Source organism: Patagioenas fasciata, chromosome 1, assembly GCF_037038585.1.
Source record: "Patagioenas fasciata isolate bPatFas1 chromosome 1, bPatFas1.hap1, whole genome shotgun sequence".
Classification (NCBI taxonomy): domain Eukaryota; kingdom Metazoa; phylum Chordata; class Aves; order Columbiformes; family Columbidae; genus Patagioenas; species Patagioenas fasciata.
This window is the reverse complement of record NC_092520.1, coordinates 92,855,621-92,881,352: the sequence shown is the minus strand read 5'-3', so window position 1 is coordinate 92,881,352 and position 25,732 is coordinate 92,855,621. Positions and strand designations below refer to the sequence as shown.

The following is a 25,732-nucleotide window of genomic DNA, read 5'->3' as shown; positions in this document are numbered from 1 at the left end:
ACACCTCATATATCATTTTTAAGCCAGTAGTTTGGGGCCTCCCTGAGCTGGAATTGCTCTGCCCCTGGAGCTGTTTTAAGAACTTGTTTTGTAGCCATTTCTGTCCAAACATTTCAGGAACCAGTTTTTTGAAGGTTCTTCTATTGACCTCAAATGTTCTATGCCTTCAAAATCGTGATGAGTAGAATTTGTTTTTCCTGGAATTTTTGTTTCCTTTTGAAGGTTAAGCATGGAAGAAACAGTTCAGAAGGAGCAGAGAAGACTTTCTATTTGTTTTCATATAATTATATGATCCCTTTGAAGCTACAATAAAAAGGAGAACAAGGAACATAACTTTTTTTTTTTAATCCAAAAGCTGAAATCCAATTCCATTTTCTTTCTTTGACACAAGGGAGCTAAGTTACCTCCTTTCCCGTATTTATGCTGGCTAAGAGGCAGGTTTATCCAGCAAATGGAGCAGAACTGCTGCCTACTTGGGGACAACGAACCACCCAGCTAGGACCAGGACCATGGATCTGCCCCTGCCTGCTCTGCTGAGCTAGATGTCTCAGGCTCAACTGGGACTTTCCTTATTCAATCCTCAGCTATCAGGTACTTTTTGTGTGCTCTTCCTTCTCATACCACACCAAGAGCTCCCCTCTCCTTTTTCACAGCGCATTTGATCTCCTGTCAAAGAACAGGAACCACAGCAATCATCTCAAAACTACTGCCTGGAAAACTACAAGAGTTCACAAGCTTGGGCCACCTGTGGGAAGGAACTTTAAGGTTGGGTGCAGCTTTCAAGACCAACAGTTATTTTCCTTTAATTCCTTCTACAGACTCATTTGTTCTGCACTGGCACGGATTTAACCAAGCCCACTGCATTCCTAGCATCAACTCTAGCCCTTAACTAAGCCCTGCAGCACCAGCCTGATGGCAGTAGCTGATATGAGTAGCTACCACCGGCTCCACACAAGTACCATCAGGGCAAGGAAAGCCCCTGTTTGGCAGACAGCTTCTCCCTCCTGCCTCGCTGCACTGCTGCCCACAGCCATTGAATGGGGCTGCAGGATGGCCAGGGAGAAAAGGGGAGGAGAGCTCCCTGTGCCTGCCCTCTCCTCCTGACCGCTCAGAGGAAATCCCACTGCCCTCTGGTTTACCATGAAGTGCCCAAGACATTTTTTTTTAAGTGTTTTTTAAGACGACAGACAGAAAGACAGAGGGAAGTGGAATGGCTGCACTCCCACACTCCTACCTGAGCAAAGACATCCTTCAGCAACAGCAGTAGGTTCTGAGAGGCACGAGAGTTTGACTGCAGCATAGCTTGCTACACTAGAAAGTAACTATTTTCTAGACATAAACATGTTCTGTTAGTGTGCTGTGACAGATAGACTATTTTAGTTTTAAAATAGTACCATCTACTCCTCGAGGATACAAAGTGCATTTTACATTCTTGACACCCGCTACAGTGTTCAAGCAGATTCCTATAGTATCACAACACTGAAAAACAAAGCAAAATTGGCAATATTATTTTTATTACAAATGGAATAAAAATAGTTACAAGTCATTTTGGTTAGCTGAAAGCAGCTATAATGCACTTAATAACATCTGATAATCTGTGCTAGGCTCAGAAGCACCACAGGCATGTCATTTGGGTCAGATCATGTTCAGACCAAAGCTTTTCGCGAGGAAGAGACAGACTACCTGAATTTTTCTCTATCTAAGCACCGTGTTCATTCTGTGGCCTACGGCTAGGGCACAAACACCCAAATGCTGAATTTTAGAGAACTCTTTTGATGCCACCTACTGGACTTGAAGTGGAAATCTTGACTTCTGCTCTGGGAGCCGTGAGCAGTGGCAGCATCAGACATTAGCACAACTCATCATGAGAGGTTCTGCCTCGGGGACATGTCTGCAGCAAGATGCCTTGCATTTCGTTAACAGCACTCTTGAGAGCTCCAGATGCTGAAATTGCACTTCCACGTAAGTTTTACAATAAAGCCTCTGTAATTTAAAATACACTTTAATGGGCAAAGTAAAAATTCTGCAGATAGTTATTCCAATACTTTTAAACAGTCATGTAGCTCTGCTTATCCACTAATATCCAGCACTTAAAACAGATGTTTCTACCTGCATTTTAATTTCTCTGCCAAATAGTAGAAATATTCATTTTTAAAATGTGGCTAGTAGTTGAGATTCCTGCACATAAACTGTAGTTTTGGTATTTGCCAGGGTAGACTCTTGCTGTATGTGACATTCTGAATAGTGAAGTTCAATGAGAAAGCTGTGTTAAACAGTAATTGGACACTTCTTTGAGTAAAATATTAATTTCAGCTTCTCCTTTCTTTCTTAAGAGCAAAATAAGCATCTTGATATTAAAAATGTCCCATAAGGATTTTTGGTTTAAAAAGAAATGTATCTTATTTTATGTTTAGAAATATTAATAACATCTACCTTTTATCTTGAATGGCATCACAGGGCTCAGAGAACAACAAACATACTTAAAGGATTACAACTTCAAATACGCAAGGTCAGTAACAGACTTTTTGTCCAAAGCCCTAATTAAGGTTTCAGGTTAAGGAGGCTACAGTAAATGTAACTACAAGCATTCTGCTAAAAATAGCGTCTTTCTCTTTTAAGGTGCTAAGACAAAAAAGCATGTAGAGGAAGGAGGGAGCAAGTATACTAATGTTTTCTCTAAAGAATGAAGGGGTGGTTTGACTTTCACTGTCTTCTCCTACAATGTCACTTGTAAAGCCCTGGAGTTCTGCTTCCACTGATTCAGATGCAACTGGTGACAAATCTTGAGTGCTTTCCTTCCAATACAAACAGCTTGTAGTACTTGAGTAGTTGAATCTTCATTCAGAAGAGCATCTATGGTGAACTCCACCCCTGTAGGAAGCATGGGTCTTTCCCACGTGATCAGGAGTCACAGAATCATAGAATAGTTTTGGCTAGAAGGGACCTTCAAAGGTCATCTAGTCCAACCTCCTGCAATGAGCAGGGACATCTTCAACTAGATCAGGTTGCTCAGAGACCCATCCAGCCCGGCCTTGAATGTCTCCAGGGATGGGCCATCCACCACCTCTCTGGGCAACCTGTTCCAGTGTTTCACCACCCTCATTGGAAAAAACTTCTTCCTCATGTCTGGCCTGAATCTCCTTCCTTTAGTTTAAAACCATCCCCTTTGTGCTATCACAACAGGCCCTGCTAAAAAGTCTGTCCCCATCTTTCTTACAGGCCCCTTTTAAGAACTGAAAGGCTGCAATAAGCTCTCCCCGGAGCCTTCGCTTCTCCAGGCCGAACAACCCTAATTGTCTCAGGCTGTCTTCATAGGAGAGGTGTTCCAGCCCTCTGATTGTTTTTGTGGCCTCCTCTGGACACTCTCCAACAGGTCCATGCCTTTCCTGTATTGAGGACTCCCCTTCTCCACTCACCACCCCCTACATAAAAAGGAACAAGTTAGGGCTGCAAAGACTATCATAGCTGCAGCCCTCAGCTAAAGCATAGACAAGTTCTCACTCTATACAGTCCCCCAGACCATGTGTTTGGGTGGTTCTGGATATGATCTCAGTACAAAGATCATTTAATGCAAGACTTAAAGGATCCACATGACCACTTGTCCAAACTAAACCATAACGACACGTCACAATAGATCTTACAGGGCACGCAAAGTTAGTAATCTGGACAGTCAGCTGAGACATAGACCCTGGGGCCTTGGGATGTCTTCCACTTCCTCTCCTTTCTCCTCTCTTTCAAGTCACAATCAGCCTGTAACTTTTAAACAACCAAGTTGGCTCACCAGCTGCAAATAGAAGGACAGTTCCTTTAAGTTTTTTATCTTCTAAATATCCTCTTGAATGACAAAATGAAATGCAGCTAGTTATGTTTGATCAAGCGGATTTACTTTTGCTGTCAGAATAAAGCAGACTTTAATTGTAAGTCCTGTGCCCTCAGCAGGGGAGGAGAAATGACAAAACAAAGTGACAATGGACTTTACATCAGAATGATGCAAATCAAGGTGCTCTGAGAAGAGGAAGGATTAAAAAGGGTAGGTGCCCAGATCAGCATGCTGCGCAAAACCTGAATTCAGGTGAAGGCAGAACTGCATGAAAGAAAGCTGGAGGAGGAGCCTACAACTCAATTTGTGTGCACTCGGCTTGACCATGACCTACCTCAGAGGGAAGATACCGATTTTGTTATGTAAACATGGAGCTGTCTCCAGCTGGGTCAATGGATACTGTGTGCGACAGGGAGAGGCAGCAGTGCACAGAGTCCCACTGCACAGAACAGAATGAGATTAAGTAAAAAGCACATGACTTCTAGAGCACCAAGGTAGCTGGAAGTGGTTCAAACCACCAGGCAAGTCAGCTTTCCTGTTCTTGTTCTCCCTCTCATAAAAGTGAAAATGGTCCAGGAGGGAACCTCAGAGGTCCTGTCTGGCATTTCAGCAAAAACATAATGGTGAGTTTCTAAGAGATGCTGGAGAAATATCTGATGACAAAAAACAAACCTGCAGATGGAGTCCACAACCCAGGAGACGGGAACAGCAGCAGCACCACCAGCGCTTTTTGGAACAGACTGAGTACCTCACAAACTGATAAGCCTGCATGCTGGGATAACGTAAAGGTGATAAAAATGGGTACAAACTGTTATGTTACAAGCTGAAGCTGGATGTCACCTCATAAAGAGTCATCCAGGAAAAAGAGGTCTCTGGTCAGCAAAGATATATAGAGAGCTACTCTATTATATTACCTGTCTCATCTACCCACCCACTGGGGATGACATGCTCTCTGGTAGCGCTGCTTACTCTGAGTATAACCCTAAATAGCCCTATAAAGTTTAGGCATCTAATTTAACTTAAATGAGCTGAATACCACCATTGGAGACTACTTATCAGCTAGAGATAACTGCTGAAAACAAAACAAAACAACAAACAACAGAATGTGTTATTCACAGTGTATCTGACCCAATGCTCTGATGGGGCTGTAGGGAAAAGGCAAAGTTGCCTAGGTTACAACAAATTTAGCACTTCCATGAAGGCAGGGCAGCACTCAAGCTACAGTACAAGACACTGTAGGTGATCCTGAAGATGTCTCTGCAAAAATCTGTTCCTTCACCTTCATGAAAGATTAAATCTAACTCAGTCAAGTGCTACTAAGATGAAAATGAAAATGAGAGAAGTTAGCACAAAATGGCATTTTATTTAAAGTGGCGTGAGAAAATCACTAGAAATCGAAGTGCTGACACTGTATATTTGATGCATGCTTACAGCTAGGAATGGACACATGCTAATACAGGCTAATATTCATGCACTGGCCAAGTGCAACTGCTCAACTTACAGAAGATAAGGAGCAATGCAAGGATCCCAGGGATGGCAACTGAAAAAAAAACCTCACTCTTCTCAGCCTAGCAGCTTCACACAGCAATGGCAAATGGCAACAGAGTCTCAGCTGCAATGGGACACAAGCCTTGAGACAGCTGCAGGATCCAAAAGGAACCCCGGATGGCTGCAGCTAGTGCACCCTCACAGTGAGCACACCCAAGCAGCTCAGGCCTAATACAGACCTCAGGAGGTATCTCAGCTCCTAGCTGGCCTGATTGTGGATAATCATCAAAACCAGGTACAGGTGTAGATGGTACCAGAATGCCATCTAGCAGAACAACAGCAGCAATGGAGAGGGAGCAAGTCTCCTACCTGTAAAACCATCAAAGGGCGGGATGTTGATTCAAAGATGAGCACACCTGGAAGATTATGAGTCACCAAAAGGTTGGTGATAAGGAGTGGTAACTTTCAGACAGGTCTAAGTCGCTGAGTGCCTGGACCAGACACCAGGAGGCTGCTCTGGGCGCTTGGGGCTGGCCGCTGCTGGGCACAGCATGTAGGTAGTCAGTCCTCTTGACAAAGAACCAGTTCAACTGCTGAAACCCATCAGCAGTTGTTTGTACCCATCAGTTGTTAATGCCCATCCACCAAACAGGCTACAAAGAGGATTTCTTAGGAGTCCTGCCGTAAAGTGCTGTCAGGATGTGGAACTACAGGGCACACAGCAGCTGCCAAATTGATGCAAGGACAAATACATGGAAAAGATGTGGCTGGGATCCACAGACAGGAGGATTTCTTAGTCCAGTTTTCCTTTTTGTCTCGTGGACATGGGGAAATGTAGGCCTTTATAGTAGCACCTAGGTCCTATAAATTAAGTACTGTACAAATACAGAATGAACAAATTGCTTCTAACTTAAAAAGAAAACTTGTATCTAGATCATTAGTGGGGATACCAAACGATTTTTGGAAGTCTTTTTATAAAACACTGTGTAGATTAAGGCTTTTAGCCAAGGCTAGGCCAAAAAGAGATGCCAAGGGAAAGAGAATGAAAGGAAGCAAGTGTAAGTGCGAAGTGATAAAAGGAATTAACTTTTCATTTGCACAGCTTCAACTGAACACAGAACACCATTAAAGTGGTTTTTGTGTGACCACAGATTACAAGGAGTAGGATAAAGGCTGAGTCTACCTACAAATAGCACGACAATTTAGAAATACCCTTCTACTTCCCTAACGTGTTTTTAATGATGCATCTGTACATTAGTTGTTATGTGATTATCAGTTATCTAGGTATTATTACTGGTAATAAAAGATGTGCTGTGTCCTGGACCAGGGCTCTTCTGGCACTGAATGTGGGTCCAGGCTGAGCTCCCACCTGCAGAAACAACAAAACCTTGCTACCTCACACTTTAACATCTGAAGCTTGGGCAAGATTTAAGTCTCCTGGACTGGGCACCTATTACCATTTCATAACATCTTCTAACAATTTCATTATTTAGACTTTTCTCATTTTGTTAGGTTTCTGAAATTATACTATACTTTCTTTCATGAAGTATTTGCATTAACTTGCTATCAATATTTTGTTTCATTAGATTTCATAAATCAGATACTCAGTAAGGCTCTTTGCTAGAAATGGTTCTTTGAATGCTCTTGGTCCTCCATTCATGTCGAGGGATTAACAGTGTGCTGGGAGTTTCTTTAGGGGGTATTTCCCTCAACCCTGTTTTTATGTAGTGAACAGTGGTCACATCTTAAAGGGGTTATATACATCTGGAAATTCTAATCATCTCAGATGACAGAAGGGAAAAGTCTAAAACTGTAATTTCCTCTGGTTTCAGTTCTCTACCTGCCTCACATGCCAGCAGCCATTTCAGAGCAGAGAAAGCCTCCTTTATTCTAACTTTCACTGCATTATTTATTTATTCATGATCTGCTGGGTAACTAATTATTGCTGAAATTAACTTAATTACCTAGTAAGTAATTAAATGCTTTTGATGCATAGGAAGACATTTTCCTTCATTAAGAAGCAACTTTGTAGCAATGAACTTTCTACCTTTGTCCAGTTACTCTATAAATAATGAGAAACAAAACAACCAAACTCTCTCTTTACTTAGATGAAATACATGTTTAATTTTGATTTTGATATCACAGTCTGCCCAGTACATCTACTGAGCAGTGGGTCTGCCTGCACCCTGCTCTTCCAGTTCTGACACAAGATAATGCAGATGAAAACTGAAAGGTGCAGTATCTTGTACTACGTTTACAGAGGCTGCAGTTTTACTAATATTCAATTTCATTTACATTAAAGAGATTAAAGATTAAACTAATGTGTGTATGAATTCTTAAAAAAAAAAAAAACAAGCCAATTCTGCCATTTTACACATGCTGCTGTTGCTAGCATTGGACCAGGCCCTTAACACTGTCACAGGTATTTACAGCTATAGCTGTGGCTCTCTACAGAGCAGTTAAAGGCAGTCAACAGCTGCTCTTCAAAAAATGGCTAAAATAAAATGAAATTACAAAGGAAAAATGCAAATTACAGGTCTATTTCCTCAGATATCTTATAGCTACCTATAGCAGGTCTGCAAGTAAAGCCACTATGGCAGCTGTAGTATTTAGCATAACCTGGGATGGTGCTGAGCCTGGTTTCAGAGTGAAACCATTGGTGCTTCTCATGACGGGAAGGCAAATAATTAAACGCAGAGGATGCTTGCATCTAGCTACCTGGCCATCCACAGCACAATAAGCATGTGGTTATAAAGCAAAAGCAATAAGCAATCAGTAATCCACTCCTTTGCAAATTCAATAATAAGTTGCTTAAATAATTCATAAATATTTTGAGTAACAAGGCTTGGCCATCCCAAGCAGAGCTGTCTGAAGGAGACTCCTTGCACAAGCAGATCTCTCTCACCCCGTGCTATGTGGAAGGTGAAAGGGAAATCAGATGCTCCCGTGGCAGCACCAGCATTTGAGGGGTAGCAGAAAGAGGTTTCTCTGGGGCTGCTTCAGCTTGGACAGGAGATCTTCACCTCATGCTCCAGCTGCTCAGGGCTGCTCACCCAGGAACTGGCTTGCAGTACTTCCTGTGCCCCAAATCGTGCAGCCAGGCACTAAGGGACAGGGGCCAGCAAGCCCTGGGCAAGAGCTGGGCAAAATTCAGCATTTTCCCAGGTTTCCATCTCCAGGTCTTGGTGCAGCAATCATGCACAGCCGTCTCTTGGCCAGATACTAAATGATTTAAGGCAAAATAAACATCCTTTCTGCTGTTTGTTAGATGTCGAGCCCCCAGCAACAACACATGAATACAGTAACCCTTTGAGACAGTTTACTCTTTTCCTAAAACAGCCTGGAAAACTATTTCAACAAATAGTACTTTATCCTATCATAATTATCAATGCATTATTACTTATTTATCTCTCATTTTACAAGGCTTACTTGGAAGACAGTGACAAGCAAGCTTCCAGGAACTGTGCACAGCAGGGAGAACAGAGGCAAGGAAAATTAAATGTAAAAATAAACGGGAAAATTATCATGTGGCTAGTGAAGGCTGAAAAACATCATCTACAGTTCAATAGGGTTTAAATTAATCTTGCCAAATTCAGGGATGTTGTTCTACACAAATAACTGTTGTATGAATTATACTTGTTTTATGTCTCACTCAGAATAGCATTACTTTCAGTCATCACTATTTGTTTGCTTTTTTAGTACATGAAGATAATGATGATGATAATGAATTATATGTGTATTACTCACACATAGTGATGGTGACTTTTCAATGCAATGTAAGCAATCATTGCCATCCCTCCAAAACAGAAGCTATTTTATTTCAACAAGAGATGTGACAAAATCTCCATTGCTTGTAAAAAAATAAAAAAAAAAAAATTAAAAAAAAAAAGTCAAGCAGTTTATTCAGAAGAGGTTTTAAACAGAGGCAGAGGGGAACGGCTGCAGAGGTGCCCTCGTTCTGCTCCCCCCTGAAGTGAGGAGAGGAAAATGCCATCATCCACTTTAACTACACTAGAAACAAGCCAACATGCGAACTAATGAATAAAAATACACAGCCCTCAAAAAGATCACTTCCCCTAATCCTTATTCACTCTTCAATTTTAAGATTCAAGACAATTTTCAAAAACCGACCACTAGTCTAAGAAAACTGAGAGCCTTTTAACTAAACACCAGAGCTGGGAAATGCTGCCCAGTTACAGATCACCGGCCTAATCTTATACCAACTAATTCAAAAAACAAATTTCCTTCTGCTGTAAATTCTGCCTACAGAGTTCGTGCCGTCTGTGTTTGTATTAATGGGAACATTACCAGGTCACAAGCACACAAGCAGCAAACCAAATGCTATTAGCTATTTATCCTGTTACAAGAATTATGTTTAAATACCTCAATGCTATTTCTAATCCGTATTTAATAACATGGCAAGATGCCAGCTGAACATTCTACATGGAGACAAAAATCTTATATCCTTTTTAAATTCCTACAGGGAATTACTTCAACAAAAGAGCATTATATTCTTGAACACATTATAGGTCTGGGAAAAACAGATTAACTGGTATTTCAATGACACATCCTGTTTTACACTTCACCATATGATACTTAACCTGTGACACACAGCCGTGCTGTTTCAATCTAAATGCAAAAACTATACACACATATAAAATGTCTGTGATTGGTGTTGTAAATGAATAAGTAAATAAATAAATACCTAAATAAGTACGCTATTTTATCCAGCTTCAGGGAGTAGGTCATCAAAGGTTTGGTGAAGTGACTGAGAAAATGATTTGCAAATTTGGGCATTTAAATCAAGAGGTGATTGTGAAAGATGAATATATTTGCTTTGTGGTGTTTTTTCCCCTGTAACAAATGTGATATTTTGGTCTAAGTAGAAAATAATTCAAATGACCATGTAAAATATTAAATAAAAAACCTGTCAGCTCCAGTGGGAGCTGGCAATAACGTGTCCTGAAAGAGCAGTTAAAAACTGGGTACAAATACAAGCAAAAACTCATTAGCTTGACAGAGAAGGGGCTGGACTCTATTCCTTTCCTGGTGCAAATTTAAATTCTAGGCAATTAATCCTGCTCTCCCCACCACCTCACTTCCATTCACAAGCTTCAGGAAACCCTAAGAAACACAGTATTGCTAATTAAAATACAGTTTTTAAATAAAGATATAATGCATTAATCATACTGCGAACCAAACAGCTCCAGTATTTACAGCTATAAAACAGATAATCCTCAACACAAGGACCATCCCTAAGGTCCCAGTCCCTAGGAATCCCCCAGCCCCTGCGGTGCTCCTGGCAAAAAGAGGCTGATGGTTTTGCCAAGGGGATCAGTAGCATGTTCATTTCTGTAGGCAGCACACACCCCAAAATTTTTAAGTCTTTAGGGTATATTTGGATCCTGGTTTGAGTTTCATCTGCCACCATCAAGGAAAGAAATTAGATTTTCTAAAAAATGCTCAGGTTCTATAACAGCTTTTAAAAGCAATTTCAAAAATGGCTACCAGGCAAATGTCAATGATTCTCCAAGACATAAACCGAGAATTTTCTGAAATCTGAGTAAATGTTTAACTTCTTTGTAACTATGCCATCTGAATAACCTGGGAAAGAGCACGCACTTGTGACTCTAGCCCTGCTTTAATTTACTTTGTAACAATTATATTCCTAGTCTATTTTGAATATTCAAATACATGCTGAAATTTATGCATGTGGAGAGGAAAAAAAAAATATGGGAAATATTCCCTTTGCACCTCTGCCTGTCTGTGAGGCTTCACAACAACCACCCATCTCCTTGCACATGGCACATCCCACAGCTGGCCAGGGTGGGAGTCCCCTCTCCCAGGGAAGGGGACCCCCCCCCGCTGGGTAAAGCTTCTGACTGACAGCGGTGTCGGTGGCAGGCTGTACAAGCTGCTGCTGTTTGCTTTTGAGAAGCTAAATGTTTTTTATGACGGAATTGAAACACTTTCCTTTAGAGCTGACAAGGTGGGTGCTACTGAAAGCAATTGGAACGGAGTCACTCCACGAGTTCAGGCTTTTCTCAGTAAATAATCAGATATTGGAAATGGAAATGCATACAAGTGTTTATCACAGTGTGACTTTTTATTATCTGAGCAAGAAAATAATCATGTAACCTTCACATGGCATTTACTTACACTCCTTGGGCAGAGTCAGGGGTCCATGAAATATCTTACTTTTTAAAAGAAGCAGTAGGACCTCTTTAAGGGAGACACACCGAATAGAGTCAGCAATGGCATAGGAGTTAAGTCTCCATGCTTCACTTCCCCTTCCATAAAATATGTGTATTTCCTTTCACTACCTTACTCCCTTTGCTGTATCGAAGAGGAAAGGCCTGTCTCTTGCTATAATAAAAAGCATACAGCTGCCAATTCAAAGTGACTTTACCTGAGATAAGCATCATAAAAAAGTGCACTCATATTAATAATTCCCATTATCACTTCTGCGTTACAATAATTTAACTTCTAAAAAATAGCCATAAATATGACTTTGCATGGATCCATACAATGAAGAGCACAAGACTGTAAGAAAGGCTGAAATGGAGAGTCCTTGTGATGGCTAACCCTGGCTGATACCCATCGAGGTGAAGAGCCCAAAAAGGCAGAATTGTTTGTGGAAGTTAAGTGATCACAAGGCTGCCTAATCCCTTTCCTGCCAACAAGGCAGCAAAGTGCTGGAAAGAAATGATTTTAAATGGAAGAAGACACAGAAGAAAACATTAGTTTACTATTAAAGATATCAAATAAATAGAATTAGATTTTTTTAATCAACATAAATTAGTCTATTTTTACTATTAGGGTTGCTAATAAAACCAAAATTCAGATTCTCAAGTGGACTGGGAATGATTTATAACACCCATGCCAGGAAAGTGACACAATACTTTCATCTTTTTTAGTGCCTGCCACATTCTGCTTTCTCAAAGGATGTGGGAAACACGTTATCTTATTCCACAAGCAATGCCAAAACTAGTAGGAATCAGAGGCTATGGAATACCATTTAAAACCTATATATTGCTACATAAGGAAATAGCAGCAAATAAGCCTAACTGTGCTGAATATTCCTGGCTCCTTGCATTTGATCTTTCTGATGCTGCCCCGCTTTGTGGGTCCTTAATAAATGCTGATGGTGTCAAAGAGAGACCAGGAACAACTCTGTGTCTATGGCACTGGCTTGGGCAAGAGATGCACATTAATCTTCCGCTTAGACTCCAGGTAACATCAGAACCTCCATCACCTACATCCCACATCAGTGTCCTAAGTACAGGGCTAACAACGCAGCTACTGCTGCCTTCTCCATTTCGGCAACTGTGCCTAAATTCCTTGTGAATGAATGAATCTAGACCTAACACTGACAGGTAATTTCCCCCCCCAAAAAAAATCTTAATTTTTGTTTAATGAAGACCACTTGCAAAATTTCACCTGAGTTCACTAATAACTTGAGTATAGTTATATTTTTCAAGTAATTGGCCAAATCACTTTCCTCCCCTCACCCTGAAAATCATTCACGACACTCTAATGTTTTATATTTGCGAATGCCATGAATCCTGTAGACTGGTTTGTTATTCATTTATGTACAAACATGAATCAAGCCTCAAATTAAACAGATGGACAGCATGAAAATTCCCAGGCACAGCTGCATTACAATTGCCTTGTGCAGCAATCATCAATGTTTCTGAAGAAGGCTGCAGCTCTCCAACAGGATTTATGAACTGAAGGTTCACTTCAGACAGCCAGAAACTGAAGGCAGAAAGCAGACAAGGAAAACTTCCATCCTTGCCTCTGGTCTGTGATGATCACAGGTAAGATCAGCCTTTTAATTAAGACAGAAGCCAAGGACCAGAGGCAATACCATTGAATTTTGGGCAGCAGGCTGATTTCATCATAAGTTTCTGCTGATTTCAGCCAGCAAGAAATACAGGACGTTTCCTAGGACCAAGTCAGGAAAGTGTCCCCTGTTCAGCGAAGGTCTTAAATAGCACGTGACTTTAAGCTTATGCTTAAAGTAAAACACATGGTGAGGTGCTTTATTGAAGCAGTGTACTGAGAGTAAATAAAAATAGGAAAAGGTCTAGGAACGCAGCTTTGAAGATGTTTATTTCAGAACTGGTTTTCCCTAAAACACATCTGCAAACAGCGGAGATCTACATTCACAGTGAGTATAAACAGATGCCTATGGCTTGTATGATATCATGTGTACATGCAGTTCTAGGACTTCCAAAGAACAGACAAAAATATTACTTCAAACAGTATGACTAAATCATACCAAAAAAAAAAAGCAATTTCCTATTTCTGATCACTTTTGACTATCTGTTCTTTTCTGTCTTTCTGGAACAGGACTTGGACTCTCAGGTGTCAGAACTGACGCTGGTATAAACAGCACGCTACTGCTCCATTAAGCACCCCTCCAGAGCAAAGTGGTAAAACCAATTTTAATGTAGTTTGCAAAGCTATTCTTTAATCAGCGGCTCCAAGGAACCTTTTTCCTTTTTAGCAGACTAAAAAAGCTCTAAAAAGGTGACAACCAGAATGGCCATAAAGGAAAGCATGAAAAAATGAAAAAGATTGCACATTCAAAAAATTTGCATAGCTTTCATAGAAAAAAAAAAAAAAGAAAACGATCGATATCATTGCATTTAAATCAAAGTCTCCCAAGCACAGTTTTATTGGAGGCTGCTGGAAGCATATTCAGCTCCCAGAAAAACTGCTGCAGGTGCAGCCGGCACACAAAATAACCTGAAGAGGTATGAAAGGAATTTGTAATGCCAGTTCCTCTTAAGCGGCATTAGGGAACCTGAAATTGCCATATTCCAGATGGAAAAACAAAAGTAGTGAGAAAGCGCAAATACCCATGAAAAGGGAGCCAGCTTCCTGCTTTGTACGACAAGACAGGGAACAGAACCACAAAATGTCTTCGAACAAACACACCTCTGCTGATTCATTACTTTTTGTACAGCTGTATGTAGTCAAAAAACCAAAATGACCACACAAACAGCTAATTGAACAGTAGCCAGAAAAGTGGGGCTATGCTGGTGTTGCTGGGCAGCCCCACAGAGCTCAGTCCCAGCCAGCTTCAGCTTGATTCTGGTTTCAGCAGATCTAGCCTATGCGGTGCTTGATGCTCTGCTCCAAGGGAGAGGCTTTCTCCTGAATGATTTTTGCCCTGTTCTGGGGTAACTTTTGTAACTACTCGGTTATAAAAGCAAACAGGTCTCATAGCCAGCTGTAAAACAATATGAGAAAGAACAGTGGAGGGGAACAAGATGTAAAAAAATGACAAGATTACAGAGGCAGCAATGGGGCACCTGAGAAAAGTTCCTACTTTTGAAGAAGGTACATGAAATGCAGCTCAAGAAGAAAAACAGAGAGTGAAGAGAAAGGAGCAGATGTGTTCTTCAGGGAACACATAGTGTAAACTGAAATGCAGCAGTACTAATAGGGATGCGGTGAAAGAAGGAAAAGAGAAGCTGTTTCCTACATTGCCCAAACCATACCAAATGCTTCCACTGTGCGTTCCAGAGCAATTTGTCCTTCTGTAGCATTGCGCAAATCCAACGCGCTCACCTCTGGCAAGATTAGGGTAGTTCCCTTTGCTTAGTTAAATATCCAGTAACTAAACTTCCCCCTAAACCTCTTTTAATCCATAAATAGGAAGCCAGCGTAACTCCACACATACAAGTCCTTACTTCACCCTCCTGAGGTCATCTAAATACTGGGTTCCTGGATGAATCTACACTAAAAAAGGACAGTAAACACCTGTCTACTTTCATTTTGATACAAAATGTCAGTTACTTTCCTTATGAACCATACACACCTAACAGATTTACAGACTGAATGATTGCACCAATGAGCAAAAATCGAGATCTTAAGCACAAATGCCTACTCAGTGATTATATTGTATATGTTTACATCAAGCATCAAGTACAGGACAGAGTCCACTGAATGGGCATACAAGCTAGCAGGTGTCTGCAGGATCTGAGTTCCTGCTCTCCATGAACTTCTTCCATACAGCACTCAAAGCCCAGAAGTTCAGTTTGAGAACAGTCCATTTGTACTTCAAATGCAAGTTACACATAAAACAAAGATTCTTCACAGGTTCTTCACATCAAAAAAGGAGATTCTTTTTTGTGCTCTAAATACACATTACTATTTCAGTTGGATATGTTTACTGTGGTGTTTGGAGGCACAGATGAAAGCATCTGTTATTCCCATGCTCTACTCACAGCAAGACTTTAACTTTCTTGTTTATCAGCAGTTTTGATAGTGCAGCACCGCTCCAAGTATGTCAAGTCAGTCAAGCACATTTCAGAAATAGTGCAAGGAAATTATGTACCAGTAAAGCAACCTTGGTCCCTGGTAGGAATGAAACAGCTCTCTGAATGAAAATAATTGCCTATGATTTGGAGAACAAGAATGTCACAAAACTGAATAAAGCCTATTACTTTTTGTTGGATAAAATCTATTACCTTAGGCTCATGGTCAGCTAGAAATCATTTCACCCAGAAACTTAGCAATAATTGTTTTGGAAGATGAGCAATCTCAGAGAAGGCCTTGTGCTTAAACTGGATTGTTTGGTTGACTAAACGTGTTCAGCACTTACAGATAAATCACTATCCCTAAAAATCTTTGGAATGATGAACACTGCAATTGTGAATCTGATGTTTAAGTTTCCTATCTTTAAGAAAATGTAATATTAATTGGTAGGTAACCTTGGAGGGTTTTTTTTTAAATTTAGAAATAAAACTTTTAAGTCCTACATAAATGTTTAAATTGTATAAAATCAACTGATTAATTTTGGTGGGAGTCCTGCTATATCCAAATCGTAAAATAAATTTATGACATTTACAGGTATTCTCTGACCAAAAAAAAAGAGGGGTTTGCCACAGGAAACCAAACAAATAACCCCACTACCTATACCGTTGACCTTAGACCAGGTAGCAAGCTTCAACATCCTCAAGGTGTCCTACCCAAGCTGTCAGATATACTCAGTTAAATTAGCAAAGAACAATCAGAAAGTGTATCTGGATGACCTTTTCAAACATTTGACTTTGAAACACCAGAAACATCAAATATTATTATCTAAAGGAAATATATGGTGTACCATTTGTACAGCTTGTTTCATGGGAAAAGTGAAATCAAGTAAGCACATAGTGAAACCTTCAAAGCGATTTTGATACGGTCTTGCGCTTACAGCCAAGGAGTCTTACGTAGTTCAGCTTCATTAAAGGCATAGTTCAGCTGCATAAACTTAGATGTCTGCTGTCTTTGGAGACACTGTCCTGTAGCCTGTCCAGCATCAAGTTCCTGGTGCTAAAGGATGTTTCTCCCATAGACGCTGTTAACCCTTCTAAGTGCTAAAGTATCTCAGATTGTATGAGATCTTGAATTGGGTGCCTGAATTCAAATTTAATAACGCTGCATAGCAACTCAAATCAGCTTAAAAGCACAACTGCTGGTACTCATGCTTGTGGAGCTTGCAGGAACTTTGCCACCCACCTCACTGTGGGAGGCATGAGGTTACACGATATTCACAATATTTGGATACCTATATGCAAAATCCAATGAACCAATGCAAAGAGTAAGGAAAAAAAGAGGAGGAAAAACAACTCTAAAAAGAATAAGCTTGATCAACAACAGTAAAACCAAGAAACACCACTCATCATACAGTTATATCTGAAAAGGTTATTTCTGATGGTGATGATCCTGTTTGTTATTCTCAAAACATTATTACTGAAAGGCTACCAAGTACTTTAATGTTAGCCAATCTAGTAAAATGCTCCCCAGCAGGGAAACTGAGGATCATTCAATCACTATTACTCTACTATTTTCTTGTGATTTTTCTCCTGTTATGGGACTTACTTTTAACATTTCTCTGTATTTGTATTGTGCTACCAAATCATGCATGGACTTCCTATCTGTAGCACTGTGTATGCAGGCACAGACAACGCAGAGACACAGACAACTGAGAAACATAGCAGAAGGGTGAAAGAGGTCAGTGGCGCTTGCAAAGTACAGGTGGGTGTCAACATCTCAAAAGCACTAAGAGCTAGCAGACAGGCATATAACAGTGATATAACAGAGAATACGAAGGGTGGTTATGTGCATTAGAAACGTGTGAGAAGGGAAGAGTTTCAGATTGGGACCAAAAGTTTGCGTTCAGTTCAGATCGTCTTCTCATTTCCTTAACCCTTGAGATTTAGCACTTGCTCAGGAAGGAGGATTGTGTCTGTGGACCACATGTTGCAGTCAGGTATAAGCACTCAATAATCCCCAAACGCCAGAGTTCATGCTGTCCCATGTTGGAATCCACTCTCCTTTTTCCCATCAAAACACACCAGCAGCTATTTCAGCACAGCATTATGCATGTGTTCTTAAAACCTATTTCAAGCAAGCACAGAGAACTTCAAGTCTCCCCTTTTTTATACTCTTTTTCCCACCACCAAGAGAAGAGTAGAAATACAGCAAGCACGTCTCCAGGTGACAGCAAGAGCAGCATGAACCCTCCCACCAGCACGAAAGAAAAGTGCTTCTCTCTTCCCAGGACTGTGGCCCTGAAACCTTTTGCTGAGTGGGCAGATGCTAAGCACTCCAGCAGGCAATTTATTTTCCTTCTATTAAACTGGAGAAACTTGTGCCAATCTCTAACTAAAAATCTCCAGGTGATGTAAAATATTCAAGCTTTGTAATACTTATCTACCAAAATCATTAGAAAAGCAGGTGTATTATTTTCAAGGCATTCTTAAGTTACTAATGCCAAGTCAATCATAAAAATGTTCCTCTTCTGTCTTTATTAACTCATAAAGATTTTCAAAACCTATGCTTAATTCCAGTATTTGGGAACTACAGTGTCACAACAGATGCTCTTATAGTCTGGTCTCTAATTTTGGCCATGTTGTTCTTCCATAAAGCATGTAATAATGCACAGGTAGAATTTAGCTCTCTGCCACTCTCCAGCATTCCCGGCTGGAAATAAGACCGTGAAATGAGAATAAAGAAGTTACAAAAGTGTCCCTGCAAAGGGACAGAAAGTCTGTAAGTCACCTCTGTCAGGCTCAACAGTATTTGTTTAACACAAAATTACAGATTTTGGCTCCAGTGTTATCATCTAGCTACCTCTAGACCACAGAATCCATCTCAGCCTGCGTGCTAAGGAATTGCCTGAACTTGGGAGTGGCTGGGAACATTCACCAACATCAGCCAGTGCTATCATTCATCTTTCCATTATGGCACCATCCAGCACGTCTGACATTAGCATTTGTAAGCCTCAGAGCATTCCTCAGCCTTTGTCACATAACTTTCACATACTTCAAGGGAGGCTCAGCCTTGAAAAAAGCAGTGTGCAACTGAAGTGGCACCAATCAAGGCATGAACATTGTTTCAGCCCTAACTCCCCTCACCCAGAGGGTTGGCAATGACCTTTTACAGTTAATTCCAGCTACTCCACCCTGCTCCACACTTTATTTAGTCCAGAGAGGTCAGAGGGAAGAAAAACACCTTAGGATGGTTTTGATGCGAAGAAATTTCACATGTGATATTTTGTCTCTGTGAATGAATACTGTTTCTACACCAAGTGCCACTGATTTTGATGGGAGTTCGGGCACAGGCTAGAAAGAAACTCTAAAACTTTATACTATAAAAGACCAGAAACTAGTTTTGAGACCATTACAATTTTTCTCTTTTTTTGTCCTTTTCCATCTAACCTAAATCTTCCCTGCCCAAACACACACAAACGGAACAAGTACAAGGGATGCTATACTGCTGGGCAGTTTACTGATTCTCTGAATCCAGCCTTGCCAAACTCTGTGTCAATTGCCTAAATGTTGACCATAACTCATGTAGGAAAATTCCAGTATTGCATTTTAAGTTATATTTTCCAGTTCCTTCCACCTCAACCCTCATGATGTGCTGTGTGTCCTTCTTACTGTATTCTGAAGATCTTAAAATCTCTTGAGAACTCCCTGTGTCACATGTCACAGCTAGCAATTCCAAGCAGATGCTGCTGGTTATATTCCCACCCCTGCCCTGGGTCCTAGCTCCACAGTGAGGAGGGCACAAGCAGGGCCCCTAAGTCCACCGAATCTGAGATCCCTGCATACACATTCCATTTAAATCTAGAGAAACCTCAAGTAACTTAGCACAGATTCCATCAGGGGAAACTGCTAGGAAGACCACATTGCAGGTCAAGTCTGTGCTTCTCTAGGTTCTGGGTTGAGCAGCACCACCAGCTCCCAGGGCAGAGGGGATGAGCAGCACTGCCCTGCAGCCAACTCACGGGAAGCCCTGTCCTACCACACCTGCTGCCCGCAGAATGAGGAGTCAGAGGCAAGTTTATTCTGGGCATTAATAACAAAATCACCTTAGCCAGGCTGGACTTTTGCCTGCCAGGTTTAAATGCTATTCATCACAACAGCTGCCTTGGGCTTCTGGAGGAGGTGAGGGTCACAAACCCAGGTTTCCTCAGCAGCCCCCCACACCCTACCTTGACGAAGAGGGAGATGTCATGTTCCTGCTTCTCCTCATCATCTTCCTCCTCCAAGGCGGTCGGTGAACCCGTCTCTCCCTCCTCGTCCTCTGCCCGGCTCCGCACGCCGTTCAGGCTTCGACCTGCCGCGTCCCACTCACCGCCCTCGGTGCCCGGTGACCCGCTGCGCTGCCCCGCCGCCGCCGCGCCGCCTTCCCCTGTCCCCGAGGCCACGTTCCCCGCTTCTGCCACCGCCGGCTCAACGGCTCCCTGCTCCGTCCCCGCCGCCTCCGCTCCGTCCTCGCTGCCGGTGCCGCCGCCGCCGGCCTCCCCTCCGGCCGGCAACGACAGCTCCGCTTCCCCCGGGGCCTCGGGAGCCACCTCGCTCCCCGCCGCGGCTGCCGCCTCCTCGGGGACTGTCCCCACTGCGGCTGCCTCGCACACCGCATCTTCATGGACTGTTGCCTCGGGAGCTTCCTGCCGCACCATCTCTTCGGGGACCGTCCCTGCTAGGGATGCCACCCGCACCGCATCCTCAGGGTCTGTCACCACCGGAGCTGCCGCCGCAGCCTCCTCGGGGTCCCTCCGCTCTGAGTCTGCCTGCCTTAGCAATTCTTCGGGGTCTGCCCCCGTCGTGCCTGTCGCCTCTGCCTCTTCGAGGTCTGCCGCCTCTGCCTCTTCGAGATCTGTCGTCGATGGGGCTTCCTTCCTCGTCTCCTCCTCGGGCCCTGTCTCCGCCGCCTTTTCGGGGTGTGTCCCCACCGGGACTGTCGCCACAGACTCCTCGGAGACTGTCCCCGCCGGCTCTTCGGAGCCTGTCCCTGCTGGGGTTGTCACCACCGCCTCCTCAAGATCTGTCTCCGCCGGGGCTGCCTCCCTCACCACCTCCTCGGGGTCTGGCCCAGCCGGAGCCGTTCCCACCTTCTCGGGCTCCGTCCCCGTCGGGGCCGTGGCAGCGTCCTCAGGTTCTGTCCCCGCCGGAGCTGCCTCCTCGGGTTCTGTTCCCGCCGGAGCTGCCTCCTCGGGGTCCGCCCCCGCCGGGGCTACCAGCGCGTCCTCGGGGTCTACCCTCGCCGGCGCGGAGTCCTCGGGCGCGTCCACCCCCGTGGCCGCCGACACCGGCTCCCTTCCTGGCAGACCCTCGTCCTCCGGTCCACCCCCGTCGACGCTTCCCTGCGCAGACCCCGCTGGAGCCTGCTGCCCTGCGCTCGGCCCGCTCGGGGTCTCCGCCTCCCTCCCGGTGGACCCGCTCCCCGTCTCATAGCTGCTCCCGGGGGACACTGACGCCGCTGCCGGCTCCTGCCCAGCCGCTGCCTCCCCGCTCAGCTGCGGCACCTCGCCGGCTAGGGACCCATTCGGGGACTCCGTCGCTCCCTCGGGGGACACCCTGGGCTGCGGCTCCCCCGCCGCCGCCGCCGTATCCTCATCGCCTCCTTCCCGTGGGACGCCGCTCCCCTCCGGCGGCGGTGTGCCGGGCCGCCCCGGGTTCTCCGCCATGCCGGTCTCCCCCGGGGCCGCCACCCAAGAGCGCAGCGGGGCGGGCGCGTCCAGCCGCTGGGACAAGCAGAGATCAGCGAAACCGCCGCCGCCGCCGGGGATCAGCGCAGGGCACCGACGGGAGGTACGGCGGCGCCTGCGCACAGCCGCCCCCAGGGCCGCTCGTGTGTGTCTGCAAGGGAAAGGGTGGCGAGGGGACGGCTGCCACAGGTGCCTGCGCTCCTCCTCCCGTGGGTCCGTCGCCGCCCCTCGCACGGTCCCAGAACTCTCCGCTGCAATAAATCTCTTCCCCACTGATTTTGGCTGAAGGCGGTACGGGAGGTGGGGAAGAGCGTGACCGTGGTGGCACCAGGCGCTGCCAGGGCCTTCCCTCGGCCATCTCCTTATCTGCCGGCTGCTTGCAGGTGTTCAGCGGGACTTGAGCTTTGCAGAACGGCCAAAAGTTTGCCCCCACCTCTCCCTTCCAGCGGCCCCGCCGAGGCTGTCTGGACATACCTGCCAAGCACCTCCTGCCTAAGCCTTGCCTCCCACTCCAGAGACCCCCGAGCCCTATTTCTGCCCTTGTTTTTCCTCTTCACTTCACTGCTCAGGTGCAGTGTCTCTTGCAGTCCCCCAGCTGCCCTGATGCTCTCCCCAGCCACCAGCCTGGCACCCACAAACCCTGGGCCTGCTGGCAGGTGGGGCTGACGGCCACCCAGGGGCTGGGGGTTTGCTGGCTGCCAGAACAAGTAGTGGGACACCATTTTCCAAATGCAGGATTATGAAGAGAACTACTAATATGTCCACGGCTGGTGACACACTGATCCAGCAGAGCCTCGACAGTCTTACACAATTTTTTAAAATAGAGGTGAACCAACACCTCATCTCAGCAGCAACCTAGTATCTGAAACACATTACCAAGCAGTCTTTGGGCTGCACCAAACATTGTTAGAAAAGAAAATTAATGCTTACCAACTTGCAAAATTGTAAGAGGGAACATAGAAATACATTGTAAAAAAAAAAAAAAGATATTTTCATATTTTTAGGTAGCTTTCCTTCATATGTGACGATGTCAAGCACTATGCACCTTTGCAAGAGTTTGCATTTAAATGTGATGAGAAATACCATGTTCTGTGCAGAGCAGACAGCTGCTGTGAAAGAAGTGGTAACTTTGGGCTGGGGTAATGCAGTTGCAGATTCAGTCTGCAGGATGCCTTCTCTTCCAGATAAAAGGCATCTTTTTGCACTTTTGGTAATTTCTCTGGCTTATGGAGGCAATTTACACACACACACATGAAAAGAATCAGCAGGTTCTGGTGTGAGGGTAAGCTTCAGCAGTTTTACGTGCAGGCAGAAGTAATTTTCTAGGAGATGCAGCCCACTCTAGGCCCACTCTTCTCACAAGTGATTTATGTGAAAGCATTACTTATGTTCTTTGAACAGACAATTTTCCGATTTTTCTAGATGCAGAGAGAACAGTGGATGGGAAAGTTAGCTGACAGGAGTGAAGTATTATATTTTAAAAACATGGTGCTAAACGCTTTTCTGTGTGTGTACGCAATACCACTTTTTTATACTTGAGAGTGGAAAGAGTTGGGACAGACTGAACACAAGGTTTTGGAACAGGTGATAAGGGAGAAGATACAGCCAACAGGACATGGACAATACTATAGACAAATAATTATGTCAGGTCAAATACCTGCTCTGATAAAAATAAACAAACAGAAGAATAAATAAGCAGTCCTGCAGCTATTTTTCATAGAATTTATGTTTGCCCACAGGTGCATTGACAACGAGACAAAAGAACTGGGGCAATCACAGTCAGAAAGGGAGTTTCTTGAAGACTGAGGAATGGATGCTCAGCATCTGGCAATGAAGGTCTTGCAGCTGGACCCATCATAAAGCAATTATTTCATCTCTATGTTACAGATTCTGGTATCAGTAAAATGACACATGCCAGTTATCTCTATGCTTACATAGATGATATTGATTTACTCATATGAACCCTTGGCCTGAAGGCTGGGCACATCCCCTAGCTGCAATACAAATCCCATCTTCCAAAACTTTCAGATGTGAGACAGACACCCCATCCACAAACACTGCCATGTTGTCTCATGTCCAAAAGTTGACAGGACACTGTCTGGAAGTAAGAAGGGTCACCTCAGGTTTTCACAGTGGGAATGAATAGTGAAGCAACATCCACGGTATAAAAGTGGTGGGAATTTTGCAGGATAAATGGTTGCAGGTTATAGACATAACCACTGAAGTCAGCTGGCTATGTTTGCATAACGTGTCTGGCTGCACTGCCTAAGCAGGTCTCTCCCGCTCCCAGTCTCCCTCAGCTTTGGTGTCTGATGGGCCCAATCAGTGGGGTTCCCTCTGCAGCCCCATGTGGCACAGCTTCCTCTGGCTCACTGGAGCTGCCTGCTCTAGAGTCTTTCTTCTTTTTAGCTGGCCCTTGGATCTGTACCACTTCTATAAATACCTCTTTTAGTATTAGTTTCAGGTTTTGATCAGGTTATGAGTTTGGTGTGGGATTTGCATCCAGCTGATCTGATGCAACTACATTAGAGATGATGGTATCTCATCTATACTTATTAATTGCAGAGCAGCTTTAACACCAGTATCTTATTTTTCGTTATCTGCCTATTCCTTCTCTGTAGCTCTTAGTTCAAAACAAGGTGAGGATTTCAAGGCCAGCAAAAAATCTTTTCAGTCATAAACACTGACTGATTATTAACACTGGGCAATATTTAAGCGTAACAACAGATAGGGTCTTTTAATACTCACAGAAGTCTGACAAAGGCAGAACCTTTGTAGGACAGAGAAAAGTATAAGGTACAATGTTTGATACAGTTGCTACCTTTATGGAGAAATGATTGAATAGTTTGCAACAGATCTTGTTGAGTTTTTCCTCCAGTATAGGAACAGACATTTTCTAATTCTGCTGGAGTCAAGACCTGGCAATGATGTGCACAAGCACTGGGTTAATGTTGCTGCTGTAGCAAGCCACCCTGCTGGTGCTTATGCCATGAGGTCCTCGTGCAAGCAGGAGACGAAGGAGGATGTTGGAGAGCTGGGGTACAGGATAAAGAGGGACGGGGTGGGCACAGCTCAGAGAAGAGCCAGTCAGCCCAGCATGACTCCTTGTCACTCTTCAGCATCATGGTTTCACAAAGGCAGTTTTGGAAATTTGCAATTAAAATTCAGTCTGTCCCAGTGAAATCCCAGAACATTGGATATCTGTTGTTCTGTGCTCTCTGCTTTCAACACTCTTCCCCTCCATCTCAATTACTTAACAATTAATCTCCCCTGCTTCACACTCCTCCTGTACACTACTTTCAAGCTCTTTACACCCCATCTGTTTCTAAAATAGGCCCTCAGCTAATAAATATTATTTTCTCAGTTCAGCTGCAGGAAGGATTACTGCACAACTTCTTAATTTAAAAGATGAGTGCAGGTAATTAAATATCACAGATGTTAGACATTAGTGGACAACATGAAGATCCCTTTATAGACTGTTAGTGAACAAGCTATATCCCTGGGGGTTATCAATCAAGCTGTACTTGCTTGGATTATTGTAATTTCTTTTCCTCCTGACTGTACAGTGAGTTGCAGACCAAGACTGTAGTTTCTGCAGCCTAAGGTAAGCAAAAAATGCCTCTTGCATTACAAGGGTCTTGGAGAGAACTCTCCTCACCAGCCTGCCTAACTCCTGGGACAGGGGAGTCCCATCACAAAGCTAGCAGACCAGGGTATTTGTTCATGCCCCTGAGACTCCAGTTCACAGTTCTGTGCAGTGCCAAATACACAAATGACAAATATTTAATGGTTCACCCTAAGTGAACTGGGATAACGGAGTCAGCAAGGCTTTTTTTTTCCCTCCCTGTGCAGGCTGCTGCCTCCCACAGAAGCCTGCTCTGCCTGTTCCCTGGTGCCTGCTTTGGCTGAAGTTGTGCTGTTCAATCAAGTGTGTGCATCTGCTCCTCCTGGGATTTGCCACATTTCCAAAGTGAAGCTATGCATCCCCAGGCCAAAAGCTGCCTGCACACCAATTGAATTCTACTTGTTTCTGCCAGATGCTGAGCAACTGCTGTTTTGCACTGAACTCAGCGAGAAATAGGGGTGAGCAGAATCTCCAGAAATTGGGTGGCATTTAATTGAGTTCCCCACTGTGGGACAGAGGGAGGAATTTATCAGAGTAAATATAGACAGGAACAAACTGCGTGACTGCGGACCCTGGAGTTGACAGAGATCTGGTGGGCAGAGTCAGTGAAATTATTCTTCTCATACCAAGGCAGGTGTCTAAAGCAGATCAGACGGTCTTTGACAGAAAAGTGCCTTTTTCTCTACACTGACTGTACGAGGACCTGAGGGTGACTGGCTCATGGGGAGATGTCTCTGCTGGACACATCTAAACTCATATGAGATTAATCCTGTCCCAGGTGATTCCTTTACACACTGAAATT

At 43.8% G+C, this 25,732-nt stretch overlaps 1 protein-coding gene across 1 annotated transcript in view; it reads right to left on the bottom strand.

Annotated features, from left to right (window-relative positions):
• The window catches only part of CLIC6 (chloride intracellular channel 6), a 34,396-nt gene extending 12,934 nt beyond the window's left edge, over positions 1 to 21,462 (bottom strand). The window contains exon 1 of the mRNA XM_065847319.2: positions 19,806 to 21,462. Within this exon, the coding sequence (XP_065703391.1) occupies positions 19,806 to 21,284 (1,479 nt within the window). The 5' untranslated portion in view covers positions 21,285 to 21,462. The remainder of the gene's footprint in view (positions 1 to 19,805) is intronic.
• Positions 21,463 to 25,732: the final 4,270 nt, after the last annotated feature.